The sequence below is a fragment of the Corvus cornix genome, chromosome 4A, assembly GCF_000738735.6.
Source record: "Corvus cornix cornix isolate S_Up_H32 chromosome 4A, ASM73873v5, whole genome shotgun sequence".
Taxonomy (NCBI): domain Eukaryota; kingdom Metazoa; phylum Chordata; class Aves; order Passeriformes; family Corvidae; genus Corvus; species Corvus cornix.
In genome coordinates this window covers 3910558-3924568 of record NC_047058.1, presented here as the reverse complement: position 1 = coordinate 3924568, position 14011 = coordinate 3910558, and the positions used below count along the sequence as shown (strand labels likewise).

Here is a 14011-nt window from a genome sequence, read left to right as displayed (position 1 = left end):
TCAGGCTGCAGCTGCCAGTAGAAGTTTTGTGACTCTCTGCCTTACACAGCAGGAGCTGGGACCTTGGCTTTACCACAAGAAGTAGTCCTTAGACATCAGTGGTGAATTTTAAATATTCCTGTGATACTTATGCCATAAATAGGAGGTTGCCCTCTCTTTCCCACCAGACATAGAAAAGCCTTCTTAGGCCATATACTGTTGAATCCCAAAAGCCTCAAGTTCTAATAACCAACTGCAATCTAATTTAGATCAGCAGTCTGAGAACTCATTAGTTCAAGTACTAAAAGCCCTCTATTGGGCAAGGGGTTTGCTTCCCTGAGTCTCTGAGTTCTTAGAGACTGTTACTGCCCATCTCAAAATTATGCTCTATTCGTGCATGCTGTAGAACTGTCCTTTTAATATCAGTTGAAAAATAAGTGCAGGAGATAGTTGCCATAGAGGAAATTTATAGAATTGGTTTGAGAACAAAAGACCAGGCACTGCTTCCCTGTAAGAGTGAAGGAGTTGGGCTGTCCCTGGCAGCCTCTCATCTGTCACGGACCCCGTCCAGCAGCAGCTTCCGGATGTAATGAGAGTTCATTTTGAGCCTGCTTTTAATTTTGAAAAATGATCTAAAGAAAGTTGTGTCTTTCACAAGGTATTTTTGCTGTTTTGTTTCTTCCAGTTTGAAATAAGCTTGTGTGGTGCCTGGTTTTGGTGGCATATTGAGGAGGAAGGAGTGATGCAAAATGAGGAACTCCAGAAATGGCTTGCTGTGAATAAAAATTAGAGAATTGGCTGCTTGTGCTTCCTGTAATATCTGTCTTCATTGTGAAAACTGCAAGTCAGAGTCAACCAGACTTCAAAGTTGGGAGCACACAGCTGCAAGCTGAAAATAAGATTTCTGGGTAGTGTAGAAGTGCCAGGGCTGTTTGGTAAGAATACTTCATCAAGATTTTGGCAAAGCTTAATAGTGAAATGGTTTGGATAGACTGTGTTGTCATTAAGAGGTTTTGAGTGTTTTACAGCCCCAGAATAGATTTTTTTTTTTCAATTAGCTTTTAAGTACTGTTGTGCTCTGGGTATTATGTTGTTCAGGTGGCTAACAAAAAAATCAAACCTTCAGCTGGGAAAAATTAGGGGGAAAACAAAGCAGCAATGAAAAGAAGCAAAGGGAATTTTTACTGCACGTGTACCTGAGAGATTTTCATCAGCTGTCTCAACTAGGAAAATGTTATTACAGCAAAATACCCCACTTTCCTACCCTTCCCTGTCCTACAGGCAGTCACTTGAAGCAAGTTATTTTAGAGAGGGTTTTTTTTAGACTTGTTCCGGTAAGGAGCTTGATAGCCTAATGTTTTCCCGTAAAAGGGGGGAAAAAAAATTTCCTGCCTAACTCCAAACAGCCCCAGGGCCTGAGTAACCTCATTTGTGACCTTTATGTCCTTTATGTGGGTGGTGAGACAGAGGATGAAGGAGGTGCTCAGTGAGCATCGCTGTTCCATGTCCTGGCACCGCCAGGGAGGTGACAGTGGGGAGGTGACAGTGGGGAGGCATCGGCTGCTGCTCATTATTCCAAGAAGTCATTTTGGGGGAGTAGATTTTTTGCAGCTCCCTCCGCTGTGCAAAAGAGAAGGGATTTTCTTCACATTGTGGGTGCAGGATTTAAGAGGCTCTAATGCTCTCTGTGGCTGGAAGACCTCGTGTGTAGAGACACGACTTCAGTCCTTCCAAAATGCCAGCAAAACGAATCTACTGCAAGTGTAAGCATGCTGGGGCTCACAGCATGTAAAACTAAGCAGACTATGAAAAGTTGGGGAACGGAAGAAAATTCGTGTTTCAGGTAATGACCTGAAAAGTTCATTCAAGGAGTGAACGGATCCATGGGAGTATAATTTTTTTGTGTTAAATTGTGTCATACATACAAGAACAATAGTCCAACAGGAACAGGAGGATTTGTTTTGCCTGGATTTTATTTACCCTGTGGTTGCTACAGCCTTTAGCTAGCAGAGCTGAAGCCTCTCTATGTAAAACCAGGGGGAAAGATATTTCCTTACAGCTTTATTAAACTCTGAATTACATCAAAGATTATTCAGTTGGAACCCGAGCCAAGGCCTATGGACAGGGTTGATGTTATGGTTTCTGGCAATTCTAGATGGGACTGAAATGCAGTTGGACATAAAAGAAAGACACAAACCAGCGGACTGTTTAGCTGGTGTGTTTATATAAAGTAAACATGTTTGAATTTATCTTGAAAAACATCCTGGTGCCGGCAGCCATCCTAAAGATCACTTTCTCTCAGTAAAGCTTATAGGAAGAGGAAATTTTTTCCTACTGGCTTGTTGACATCAAGTTTTTATTAATGTAATTATTATTATTTTATTTGAGCTAAAGAATGTGCTACAGGGTGATATTTAGCAAGCTGAATGTTTTGATGAAGGAAACATAATAGTTACTGCAGTTATTTTATATTTACTGCTAAGCAAAGTCCTCTCATGTATACACAGTTCCTGTGGGTTTGGTCTCCATCAAATTGTGAGGGGATGGTGAGGGCAAGAAAAAAGGATTCATTTTTTTAAAACATTGTCGTATTTATTTATCACTTCCATCTGAAAATATACAAGTTCTTTAGCAGTGTATTAATGATCTGTGTCCATGACATAGGTAGTCTTATCCCTGTTTTTTTCATGGAAAGATGGGAATGTAGAGCACTGAAGTGTTCTACCCATGAGGATGGGGAGAACATTGGGATGAAAGGAAAAAAAAAAATTGCTGCTGAAATACAACAGCGGAGATACAGCTGAATATTGGAGGCTGGCACGATGGTTACACATCTGCCTTCAGGAAGGTGCCAAGGAAATGTAGATGTGCCCCAGTGAAGATTTCTTCTCTCTGCTCTTGAGGACAACATCCATGTGTTGGAGTGAAGCTGAGCCTCTGCCAGGCTTCTCATGGGTCTTCTGCTCCCATTTTGAGCTTGCTTGCTGGCTCATGACTAGTGCCCAAATGAGCTGATCCCAGGCTCGTGGATGTGTGCATTGCACAGAGGAGTGTAAGCACATCCCAGGTACTGCAGGTGGAGCCTGCAATGGAGGAAACAGTTGAGCACAAACAATGTCCTCTGCTCCACATAGCACAGGATGTAAACACTGCTTTGGATTTCTGTTAATTCCCTAAAATTTATGGTTTCCTTCTGTACATGTGATTCTTTCGTAAGTGTGGGTTTTATCCCGTTGGCAAAGTCAAAGCAGATGCCTGGTGATATTTCTCCCTTTTCCAAAGTGCTTCTTCACAGTTGTTTAATAATGATCCTTTCATGGTCGGTGCATTGATTATCTTTAGTCATCAGAGATGGCTGCCAGCAGGTTTTTAAAGCTTTTTACATTAGATTCCGGGTAGTTGAAACTCGCCTGGGGATTGGCTCTTGGGGCCCATGCTGGAGGTCCTGCAGCTGTGATTCCAGTGGTGCCTGGCTGTCATGGTAGCAGGGAAAAGGATGCAGTAGGGTCAGTGGGTGTTCCTTGTTTTGTAACAAATTCTCAGCCTGACTTGAGGCCATTCATCATGGCAGGAAAAGGTTTAGCTGTTCCTTCAGAACACTGACACCAATTAAGTTATCCATGCGTCATTCTTGCATTAAAGGCTGTCTTAGTGCTGTGGTTCTTGGGGTTTGCTCCAGGTGTCAGGACTACAGTGGCCCTCAGAACCAAGACTGATCTTCACCTGCTGTCCTTTTGTGCTTTTGTTGACTTCAGGATGTTCTTCACTTACTGAAGGTGTGGGTCCACCTGTGCTTTCCTAGTAGATTATGCATCCCTTTTAATAACACTTTATATAGATTATTAGTGTGTATTACTGGTGCTGGGTGTAGTTTATTGAAGCAACAAAAGCCAAGGTGCAAAGTTTCTCTGCTGGATTAGTGAGGTCTTGAAAGAAGGTGACTGCCCACTGTGAACAGAAAAACTGTCAGGTTGAATTTATCACCCAGATACGACGCTTACTAGAGAAAAAAATCCAGTGCATGAGAATGCAATAGGATAATATTTGTTTGAGGGGATCTGTGTTTAAATCTGACAGGTTTTTAAGATGTCCATGTGTTGGCAGATATTTAGGAAGCAGTTAAATTGTTAGAATTAATGGCCAACAGTTTGAGAACCAAATAAACTTACCTAGTGCATGCTAGTGCATGTTTTAGACTAGCCTATCAGTAGCTACTTTCCTCATTACTGAAATTTTACTTTCTTAATTCTTGATTTTTTTTTAAATTTTTTATTTTGGTTTTTTTTTTTACACAGGGTTGGGGAATCTAAGTTTGGTTTTGGGTATGGTTTTATATCTCTGTGTTGCATTGTAAATAACAATTGGTGGTTAGAGGCTGTCTTGTGAAAAAGCAGTTAATTTTTGTTCATGTGAGATGATCTTTGCCTAAAGCTGTGAGCTGAATTTCACTATCTCTGTTATTAAGGCTTCATTTTTTTAGGTAGTGGAGAAGTGTTTCAATTCTTTCTGGTAATGTAATACTTCAAGCTGGAGCTTTCTTGATGCTGTATATTTTATCTTTTTTGCCATTTAATAGTCTGACCCCATTCAGAAACATTTCAGACTGCATATCATTTATGGTATTGATGGCAGTATTGATTTATAAGATAAACTTTAAAAAATACTTGCTGTTCTACAAGAAAACCATCAGAAGGATTAATGTGCTTTCTCTTTGTACATCTGCTCATCCATTGAAAATGATCAGGTCAAATGTCACTGGATTATCACCCTTGCTCTGAGGAACGGGCTGTAATTACATATCCCAATAAAGGCATGTCCCTTGTCCTTGGGGAGCAGATACACTGGTGTGGCACTACCTGCAGATGTGGAGTGATTGCTCACTGATGTTAATGCAGAGATTGCCTATGGCTAGGCCGTAAAAGCATGTTTGGTTTGCGTTTTTCTTAATCTGCATGCAGAATAGATAGAGGTGCTAGAGGAGAATAAAGCAAATATAGGAAGGAACTTCGGCGCTTTTTGGAGCGGGGTGTTATTCTACTGTTTATTAAAGCTGCATGAAATGGTATGAAGTGTTGAGGTCTATGAGAAGCATTGTTTATAAAAGAAATGTTTTTTCCCACCCTTCTACCACCATGACTAAGATACTTTACACTTTAAAGTTTATTCTCCTTCCTATGAACCTTTCTTCCCCTCCTGTCTTTCCCCCACCCTGACATTATGTAGTTGATTTGATTCTCTGGATTGCTTTCCTCAAGCTCTAACTTGAGTTCATTTTGTTATGTGGTGACCACAGTTATGGATGACGCTCCCCCTGGCACACAGGAGTACATTATGTTACGGCAAGATTCGATCCAATCTGCGGAATTAAAGAAAAAAGAGTCCCCTTTTCGTGCTAAGTGTCACGAAATCTTCTGCTGCCCACTGAAGCAAGTGCACCTCAAAGAGAACACAGAGCCGGAAGGTTTGTGACACTATGGATCCATGTTCTGTTTGTTTCTATTTATTTTTTTCCATGTATGTCCCCGGAGTGTGCTGTGTGTTTCCCAGCCTGTGTCAGTGCAGTGCAGCTGACGCAGGAGCGTGATGCACTCGTGTCCCTTTGCTTGCCTGTCAGTGTCTGATGCAGCTCTCACAGGACACTGTAATCTAAGCCACGTGCGGGATCATTCTAGAGGAGAAATGACGCTGCTTTTTCTTAAATAAAGTTTGTTTGTTTCAGCTCTCATCATTACACACTGCCCGTTTCTTTGGCTGCCAAAAGCTGCTTGCTACTTAAACAGCATCAATTCCCAGCCAGTTCTTCGCAGTAACATTTCTGAAGCTGCACTCTGCTGAAAATCTGGCACTTAGACTCAGATTCGGCTTGTCCCCAACACCTTGCACTCCATAAGGCTTCTGCATAGCGCTAGAGAATGCTCATGGCAGCTGTACTTGGGTGGAGCAGGATGAAGTTTGTATGTAATGCACGCCTGGTTGCATTTTGGGAAATGAAATGCATGCAGAGCAGAAAAAAAAAAATAAGTAGATTGTTTTCCTTTTCAGATAAAGCAAAGGTATGGTCTCTTCTCATGCTGTATTTACTAATATGAAATTGCCAATGAGGTACATCTCGTTCATCTAGTGTACATAAGATTAAGATACTTTAAATTACATTTTTAATACTTTGTCTTATTGTTCCATATGTGTTTTGCATTACTGCTTCATATTCACATGGTAAGCCTTCTACTTTTTGCATAAGCTCCAGTATCTGCTGAGACAAATAATGCTACTGCTGGTAGAAGTGTTTTAAGATGAAATATTCAGGGCTGGATTTTGCCACAGTCAAGTCTGCAGGAATGGCAGAGTGAGTAGGTTGGAGTTCTTATAACAAATCACTTGCATTATTCTCTCTGTAATGATGGGCATCAGTTGCTGAGCTGTCAGTGTTAGCCCAAAATATTTCAGTCAATTGCTTTCTCTTGTTACATTCCCCAAATTTTGCATGAATGTTCTTTGTACCACCTCTGGGAGATTTGTGCCTTTTAAAATAGAAGTATTTTATTAAAATAGCATTTATCATCTCACCAGAAATATTAACTCTGATACACATTCTGGTCTAAGGCCTGGGGAGAGGTTTCTTGTTTCACTGATGATGCAACTGAATGTTAAAATCAGGGTTTGAAAAAAGTCCAATTGTCTTCTCGGTTCTGGGGCAGACTTGATTGAAGTTGTGATTTCATAACTCAATAAACATGAAGGAAAGGTGAATCCCATAGCATTCTTCTGGATTAGCAGATGTCATGGATTTCCTGTCATCTGTCAGGGTTTGTGTTGTTCATGAGTAAATTTTGAACCCAGAACTGTTCATCTCAAGCTCCTCTAGGAAGGTGATGGCAGCTGAGCTTCTACAGGTGCTCAACACGTGCTCTTTGGTGATCAGGAAGATTCCATAGCCATGAGGCATAAAAAGGTGGGCCCTACACCTGGCATCCCTGACTGACATGCTGTATTGCCAATTTTTGGTGTGCTCATGTGTAACTCCAGCAGAAGCTCATGGTTATTTCAGTGGAACCTACCCTGGGAACTGGATTCCTGCTGGAGACTAGCTCTTAGCTGGGTCTGGTCATTTCAGTGAATAAATCAACAATTTACACCCCAGTGGCCTGTCCAAGAGGAACGAGGAGAGCGGAGCAATGCTGGGCCGTTTCTCTCCAGAGCTGAGTCTCCAGGGGACATGGTTTGGTTCAGTGCTGGGGAATTTGGGATCTGCCGGGAAAGGCTGGCACAGTGCAGGCTCTGGGGGAAGACCTGGGGAGCGTCAGTGCCGCCGTGTTGCTGCCTGGAAGCCAAGAGTTGCTCTTAGGTTCTCCATAAATCTGCACAGTGTCTCCAACAGCAGCTGTGTTACTCCTTCCTCCATGGCATATGGCATTGTTATTCATTCTCAGTGCAAATGTTTGGTTCTGGGAGGAAAGCTTGTCATCTTTTATTGCCGTGCACAGGGATGAATGTCTCTTCCCTTGTTCATCCCTCCTCCTCTCCTCCAGGAATGTTGCATTACTAGGCAGGCACAAGAAGCCATGGCTGTGTTGGCTTGTCCTGTGACCACCTGAGTGGATGGGAATTTAGAGGGGTATCAATTTTTGTTGGTGTGTGATTTCTATGCATGTTCCTCTGGAAGATGTTGTCTCTAGCATGGGAGGGAAAATATCTGATCAGGGATCCTTTTGGCCTCTGTTGTAGCTCAAATAGCCTGGGCTACATTTACCTTCAAAATCTGTGAACTGCTTGCCAGTGGTATTAGAGCCACTGAAGGACTGATGTGTGTCATCCTCAGTGGTTTGTTGGCATGAAGCTTGAAAAATTTTGATTGTGATGTGATCTGAGCTGTGCTTTCCATGCAAACCCTGCAACAGTCCATCGGGCTTAATGGAGTGGCTGAAACAAATCCTAGCAGAACACCTTCCAGTGTGAGCCCAGCAGTTAACAGCTCCATTGCACTGTTAGGATAAAGGAAAAGAAATGTTTAAGCTTGTTACTGTGACATAAATTACACATTTTTGAAGGTACTGGGGGAAGTATGACAACTAGGAAGCTGTTAGCAAAGTTCTCCAAGTGAAATGTCATAATGGAAGTTTTATGGAAAATTGCAGACTTGAAAGACTCTGCAGAGAGTACAAAACCACAGCTTTTTAATCTGCGTGTTTCTAACTTTGCAACTCTTCTGTTTAGATGATGGATCTCTCTGCACCTTTTAACCACTTTCATACAGGGTTAGTGCTCAGGGAGCCTCGTTTATCACTTCAGGATTTGGACTCCCTAGGCATGTAGGAAGACACCAGGTAAAAGATTTTCCAGGCTTTTTGTAGAGGTATTTGGGGATTGTTCTGCTATTTGCTGAAAGACTTAAATACCACCACATGCTGGTATCTGAGCCTGGTGGTCCATCATTTCTCATATCTTGGGCCCATTTCATTTCTTGTGTCTTTGGCCTATTTCTAAAAGCAAAAGTGGGAATGAGAAAATTAGATCCATGTTCCCTAATTTAATCTGCCTTGGTTTCTTGTTCTTTTCCCCACACCTGCTTGCCTGCTTGCAACATCATCTTTATTCACAGCACGCATATGCCTCAAGTGCACCTCAGGAAAACAGGTCCAGGGCCAGTTCCTTTGATCTCAGCCTGGAGGACACACAGAAGGTCCTTGGCCCAGTAACTGCAGCAAGTGGTAGGAGTGGAAGGAAGGAGAGCAATAGGAAATGACACCAATGCGATCTTCCCCAAATGTGGAAATTTCCACTGGAGCCCCGTGCCAGCAGCCATGCACTTCTGATGGGATGTGCCCTCCCTACTGCTCTAGGAAACTTGGGACTGTGTTAAAAGATGAACTGCTGCTTTATTCTGCATCATTCCAGCTTTGTTTTGTCAAAGTCGTTCTATAGTTTACAACGTCGTGGATCTCTCAAATGCAATAAAACAAGCAGAGCTGACATCCTTACCTGGATGCTGGGTCCTGTGGGCATTGGGCATTGTTTACAATTGCATCCAAGCAGCAGCAAAATACAGAGTGCTGTTGTAGCTTCCCTCAAGCCAGGAATACACTGCTAGCAGGAGAAGGGCCATCTGAAGTACATTTTGCAGCTATTTGTTCTCTTAAATAGTTTAAACATAAGCTGCTGCTGCTATCTGTATAAAACATGGTTACATAAAAAGAAGTCAGCTCCTGGAAAACTAATTTGAGTTGTATTATTACATCCAGGGGAGGGAATAAAATGAGAGAAATGTTTTTAAAAAACACCTATTGGTTAGTCACAGTCACACAATCGAGAGTCTTGGACACTTGCCCACAGTTCTCTTTCCATGTGGATTTTTTTTTTGTTTTTTTTTTTTTTTTTTTTTTTGGTAACATTTAGTCTCCCTCCAGGCATACATAACCTTTTCACACAGAAAAGCAGACAAGCATGGCAAAGTACGTATTGGGGATGGGGAGAGGGAAATCTGGGATAGCAGCTGGTAATGAGGAAAGGCAGCTTTCCTCAACCAACAGGAAATCTGATTAGATAGAAAATGTTGAGGATGCTAATGTGAAACAAGCAGCTTTGTGGTTGCCCTTGACAGTGGCTTGTTATCTTCATCCCTAGCAGTGGAATGCGTGGCAGAGCCAGTCCTGGGGGTGAGGCAGAGGTAGGATGTTCAAGCACTGTGTGTGGGAGGCTGCCTCTTCCACCTACGCCATGTGCACTGGCACTTTTGCCACCAACAGAAATTTGGAGCCTTTATGTTGTAATACAGAATGTCCCTTTGGTGCTCCAAGCATCGTGTCACCACTGATAGTGCTGTTACTTGGCACTCTAATTATATCCTTTTCTTTTAGACTAAATCAGTCCTGTTAGCCCTGCTCGCTCGTTTAATTATATTAATGCATGTGTATTTCTGCATTTTAGAGGAGAAAAGGAAAGAAGAAGGGGGAGGAGAACTGTGTTTGAAATCAGAGAATTGTGAGAGGTTTTTAAACTTTACATATTGTTCAGAACTAAAAATGACTTTGTGTTCCAGTGAGGAATAATGAAGATGAGCCACATGAAATAGGCACAACTGCCTGTGTCCAAGACATTCAGAGCAGGCACACTTGGCAGTGGGACACCAGTGAGGCGGTTCAGCATCTGTGCTGTGCTTCCTTCAGCCTCAGGTTTGATCTGGAGCCGCAGCTGCTGGGGAGGAACCCCCTGGTTCCCTGGATGGGGGCCCTACTCCCTCACATGACCCTATTGAAACTTTATCCAGGTTATGGCCCTTTGATACTAAACCAATCACATTTCATGGGCTTCATGTTTTTCCTCATGTCTTCTCATTTCAGCGGAGGTGAAAAGCGAAGACTTGGTATCCCATTTGCTCTTGCCAGTAGGAGCCTTTAACCCTTTCCTGCTGCAGCTGAGCTGTGTGTCCTGGAGCTGTTCATCCCAGGGAAAGCAGGCAGCCTGCTATTGACTGATGCTGGGCCCTGCAGCCCTCTGTGCCTTCCTCATTGCCCTTTCCCTCAGCAAAACCCTGTTCTTGATTCTGCTTTTTCTTGCACCTCTCAGGCCTTCCTGTGGGGAATGTGAAGCTTTCACCTTGCCTTGTTCCCAAGTTCTAGCACTGGTAAGAAGCAGCTGAGCAATGCCTAAGCCTTCTCCAGTACTAAATGAAAGTAAACTCTTAAATCCTGCCTGTCTGGGTACATATGGAGATGCTGCAGCTGTGGGACCATATCTGCAGTGAAGGATGATCTAAAGAGAGGGACAGAGACCAAAAGTCAAAGGTCTGAAGCTGCCACTAGTATAATGGCTTTTTCCCCCAAAGAGAAATGGTCTTTGGCTTGAGTGATTAACTGATAACCTTCTGTTTCAGGGCACTGGGAGGCAGTGGTGACAACTGCATTCTTGCTTCAGAAGCTCAGTACACAGAGCAGATAGCTCAGTCCTGTGCGTGGCTGAGCCCTCTTGCCCTGAGCCTCCAAAGCCTTTAAGCACGCGATTAAACGTGTGAGTGCTCCCAGCAGAGTCAGAGGGGTTGGGATGTATTTAATGAGCTTACCTGAACACAGTCTGGGCCTGGCTCAGGTTCAGGCTCAGACAGTGCAAATCCAGAGTAATTCCACCAAAATCCAAGATTTACTCAATATTTACTTGTCTGCAAATGAGATCAGAACCCCCTCACAGAGTTTAGTTTGATTTCTTCTTTTCTTACTCCCTCAGCAGTTAATGTGGTCCTTATGGCCACAATGATCCATGATTGAACATGCAAGTCATCATAGCAGTCCCGAGCAGTAGAGAAATTTAGTGTTTCCCATTATAAAGAGGAAAGTGAAGGATGTGATTCTCAAAACTACTTGGACATCTCATCAGAAAGAGTAGCAATAACACTGCCTACTCAATCACCTGAGCACTAGGTACTTAACTATTACCTTTGGAAGGGTCTGGGGAGATGATGCTTCTGTCCATGCAGAGATACAGCAGAGTTGAGAATTCAACATTTTTCCATGTTCTTAAACACAGAATCTGATTTTTTTTTATCTTTCTCTTCAGCAGTGGCTCTGCATCAGCCTGTGCCAGATGAGCTGCCAGGTGCCTCCAGCCCTCCCTTCCTCACAGCTCTCACCATGTGCTGGTGTGTTGATCTTGTAGTTCAGCGGACTCCACCACAAACACCCTCTTTGCTCACCACAAGCACCTGCTTTGCTCAGCATGTGAGCTGGGGAGAGGCTCAGCCCTGGTGAATGCAGTGCCAGCCATGGCAGGAGCAGGGGGGTGGCCAGGGCAGGTGGACAGGAGCAGCCAGTGTTGGCAGGTGATGCATGAATAGCAACAGGTTATGGGCTCCTACTTCAGCTTTCCCCAAACTGTTACTGCTGCTGTTTTCTGCACCTTCTTCACTTTTCACCAGGTACTTGACTCTATGCGTGGTGCTTGCACATCCTGCTGTGTGCTGCCATATAAAAAACACCTCTTTCTAAGGTGGCTGGGTATGTTTTAAAGAATAAGGTTCTCTGTTATACTCTTGAGCAGGAAGAATCCAATTGTTGCTGTAATGAGTCTATCATGAGGTACTACAGTGATTACAGGGGAATGATTATTGAGGAAGGAATTTGAGGCTTTGAAGGAAAGTCACTGAATGTAGTATTTCAAATGGCTTACAAACCTCTCTAGTTCATGAATTCACATGTACCTGCCCCCTGACAGGACACAGTGCAAGAGCTTTCCTTAGAGCTTTATTTAGCTCCTGAGAGGCTTGGAGATCAGTGTCTTACACACAGGCGTGATTCCTGCATCCTGTTGTGTTGTTCTGCTAATGCTTTTTAACTAATACACCTACCAGGTTGTTCCTACCTACCTGAAAAATACACTTTTTCAAATGTCTCTGGCTCTTGTGGTCAGCTGAGTGTGACCTGAAATAAGGAGTACAGCTGGAAGAGCCTTCTCGCTGTGTATGCACATAACATCTCAGTCCAGGAAACAGCGTGCAGACCTTAGTCTGTCAGACTGAGATCTAGAGCAACGTGGCTGGAGGAGATGAAGAAAAAATATCAATAACAAAGCTAGCTGATAATAAAGTGGTTTGTTGAACTGGGTTTTCATGGTGGTAAAATTCAAAGGTGCAGCTGTAAATGTGAGCTGTGCAATTGTTAGCCAAATTTGTACTCAGTAGCATCAGAAAATTTTAAGTAAGTAATGGCATTAGGAGCAGTTGTAGAACTTTTATTTCAAGGTAATGATTTTTGATTCTCAAACTGGACCTGGCCTTACCCCTGAACAGGTCATGGCAACCCAAAAAGAAATGCTATCTCTTACCTTACCTGTGTGCTCTGAGAGGAATCTTTTATCTGTGCCTTTTGCTATTTTGTTCTAATCTCAAAGTAAATATTCAGTATGGAGACAGTATCTGGCACTTAGCATAGCTGAAGTAGGACATTTAGACCAAATGAGTCACCCTGATCTTCTTTTCTCATCTCATCTTTAAAGGACTCTGAGATCTTCAAAGAGTGTTCCTTGTATGGAGGAAGGCCTTTGTCTTGCTGCTTTTCCATCCCATGACTCTCCTGAGAAAGCATCCGACTTTGTTCTTCAATCTGTCCTCGTTTTAAATAAGGAGACATAGTTCTTTATTAATAATGAAGGTTTTTCTTTGTACCTTACTCAGCTACACAGTGCATCATAATTACTGCACAAACCTTTATCAGTGGTAATTAAATACTGAGTGCCTTTGGGTTGAGATCATGACAAATCTTTCATGATGTTATAGCTTAGGACAGGTCTGTAAATGAGGAGGAGTTAAACTTCCCAGCTGTCACTGGAGAGTTGTTCCTTTGCCCAAGGTAATCGGGCACAAAAGCACCAAGGCAAGGCTGCATGGAGCAGCAGAGCACATTGCAGAGATCCCCAGCCTGTGCAGTGGAATTGCTCACCTCAGGGATAATTAGCTCACATAGATAATTGTCTATGGTTTCCAGTTCCAGGGTTAGCTCAGCCCACACCTGACTCGGGGCTTTCTGCTCTTCATCCCAGCAGCAGTCTTGGCCTTCAGCAGCTGATGCCTCTGAGTGCACAAAAATGAAACAGCAAAGTTCATCAGAGAGTTTGGCAGGCTCCTCCTGTCCTGGGTTATCTGGAAAAGAAGAGGAGCTCAGTATAGCTTGGAACTCAATCTGCTCTCCCTGTGCTCCCTCAAGGCGTGTTTTTCTCTCACTCTCCTCGTTCTGGATCCTGCTCTGTCAGGGCTAGGGTTGCTTCCTGAACAAAGCTGAAGAATTTTCACAACAGTGCATTTTACTTCAAGTATGTGGTGAGCACACTGGGCAGTAATGTGCATTAATGTTATTTTGTGATTGCATAAGCAGTTAACTTTTGGTGGTAGTACATTTGTCTCTACTCCTTGTTCTCTTTCAAATGTTCTGACCTGAAAGCTACAGAAACTGAAGAAGCTTTACCCAGACCTCAGTGAGCACCAAGACTGCAAAAGGCCAGACTTTTCATGGAACACATACGTAAAGTTATTGAATTCTTTTTCAGTAGTATC

General features: G+C 43.0%; 1 protein-coding gene across 5 annotated transcripts in view; it reads left to right on the top strand.

Annotated features, from left to right (window-relative positions):
* FGF13 (fibroblast growth factor 13) overlaps positions 1 to 14011 on the top strand; it is a 239730-nt gene that overhangs the window by 125043 nt on the left and 100676 nt on the right. For 3 of the 5 annotated variants that reach the window (XM_039571908.1, XM_019287776.1, XM_010402768.3), the window contains exon 2: positions 5273 to 5440. The exons of the other annotated variants lie outside the window; for them this stretch is intronic. In XM_039571908.1, coding sequence (XP_039427842.1) covers positions 5273 to 5440 — 168 coding nt within the window. The remainder of the gene's footprint in view (positions 1 to 5272; positions 5441 to 14011) is intronic. 5 annotated transcript variants of the gene reach the window in all.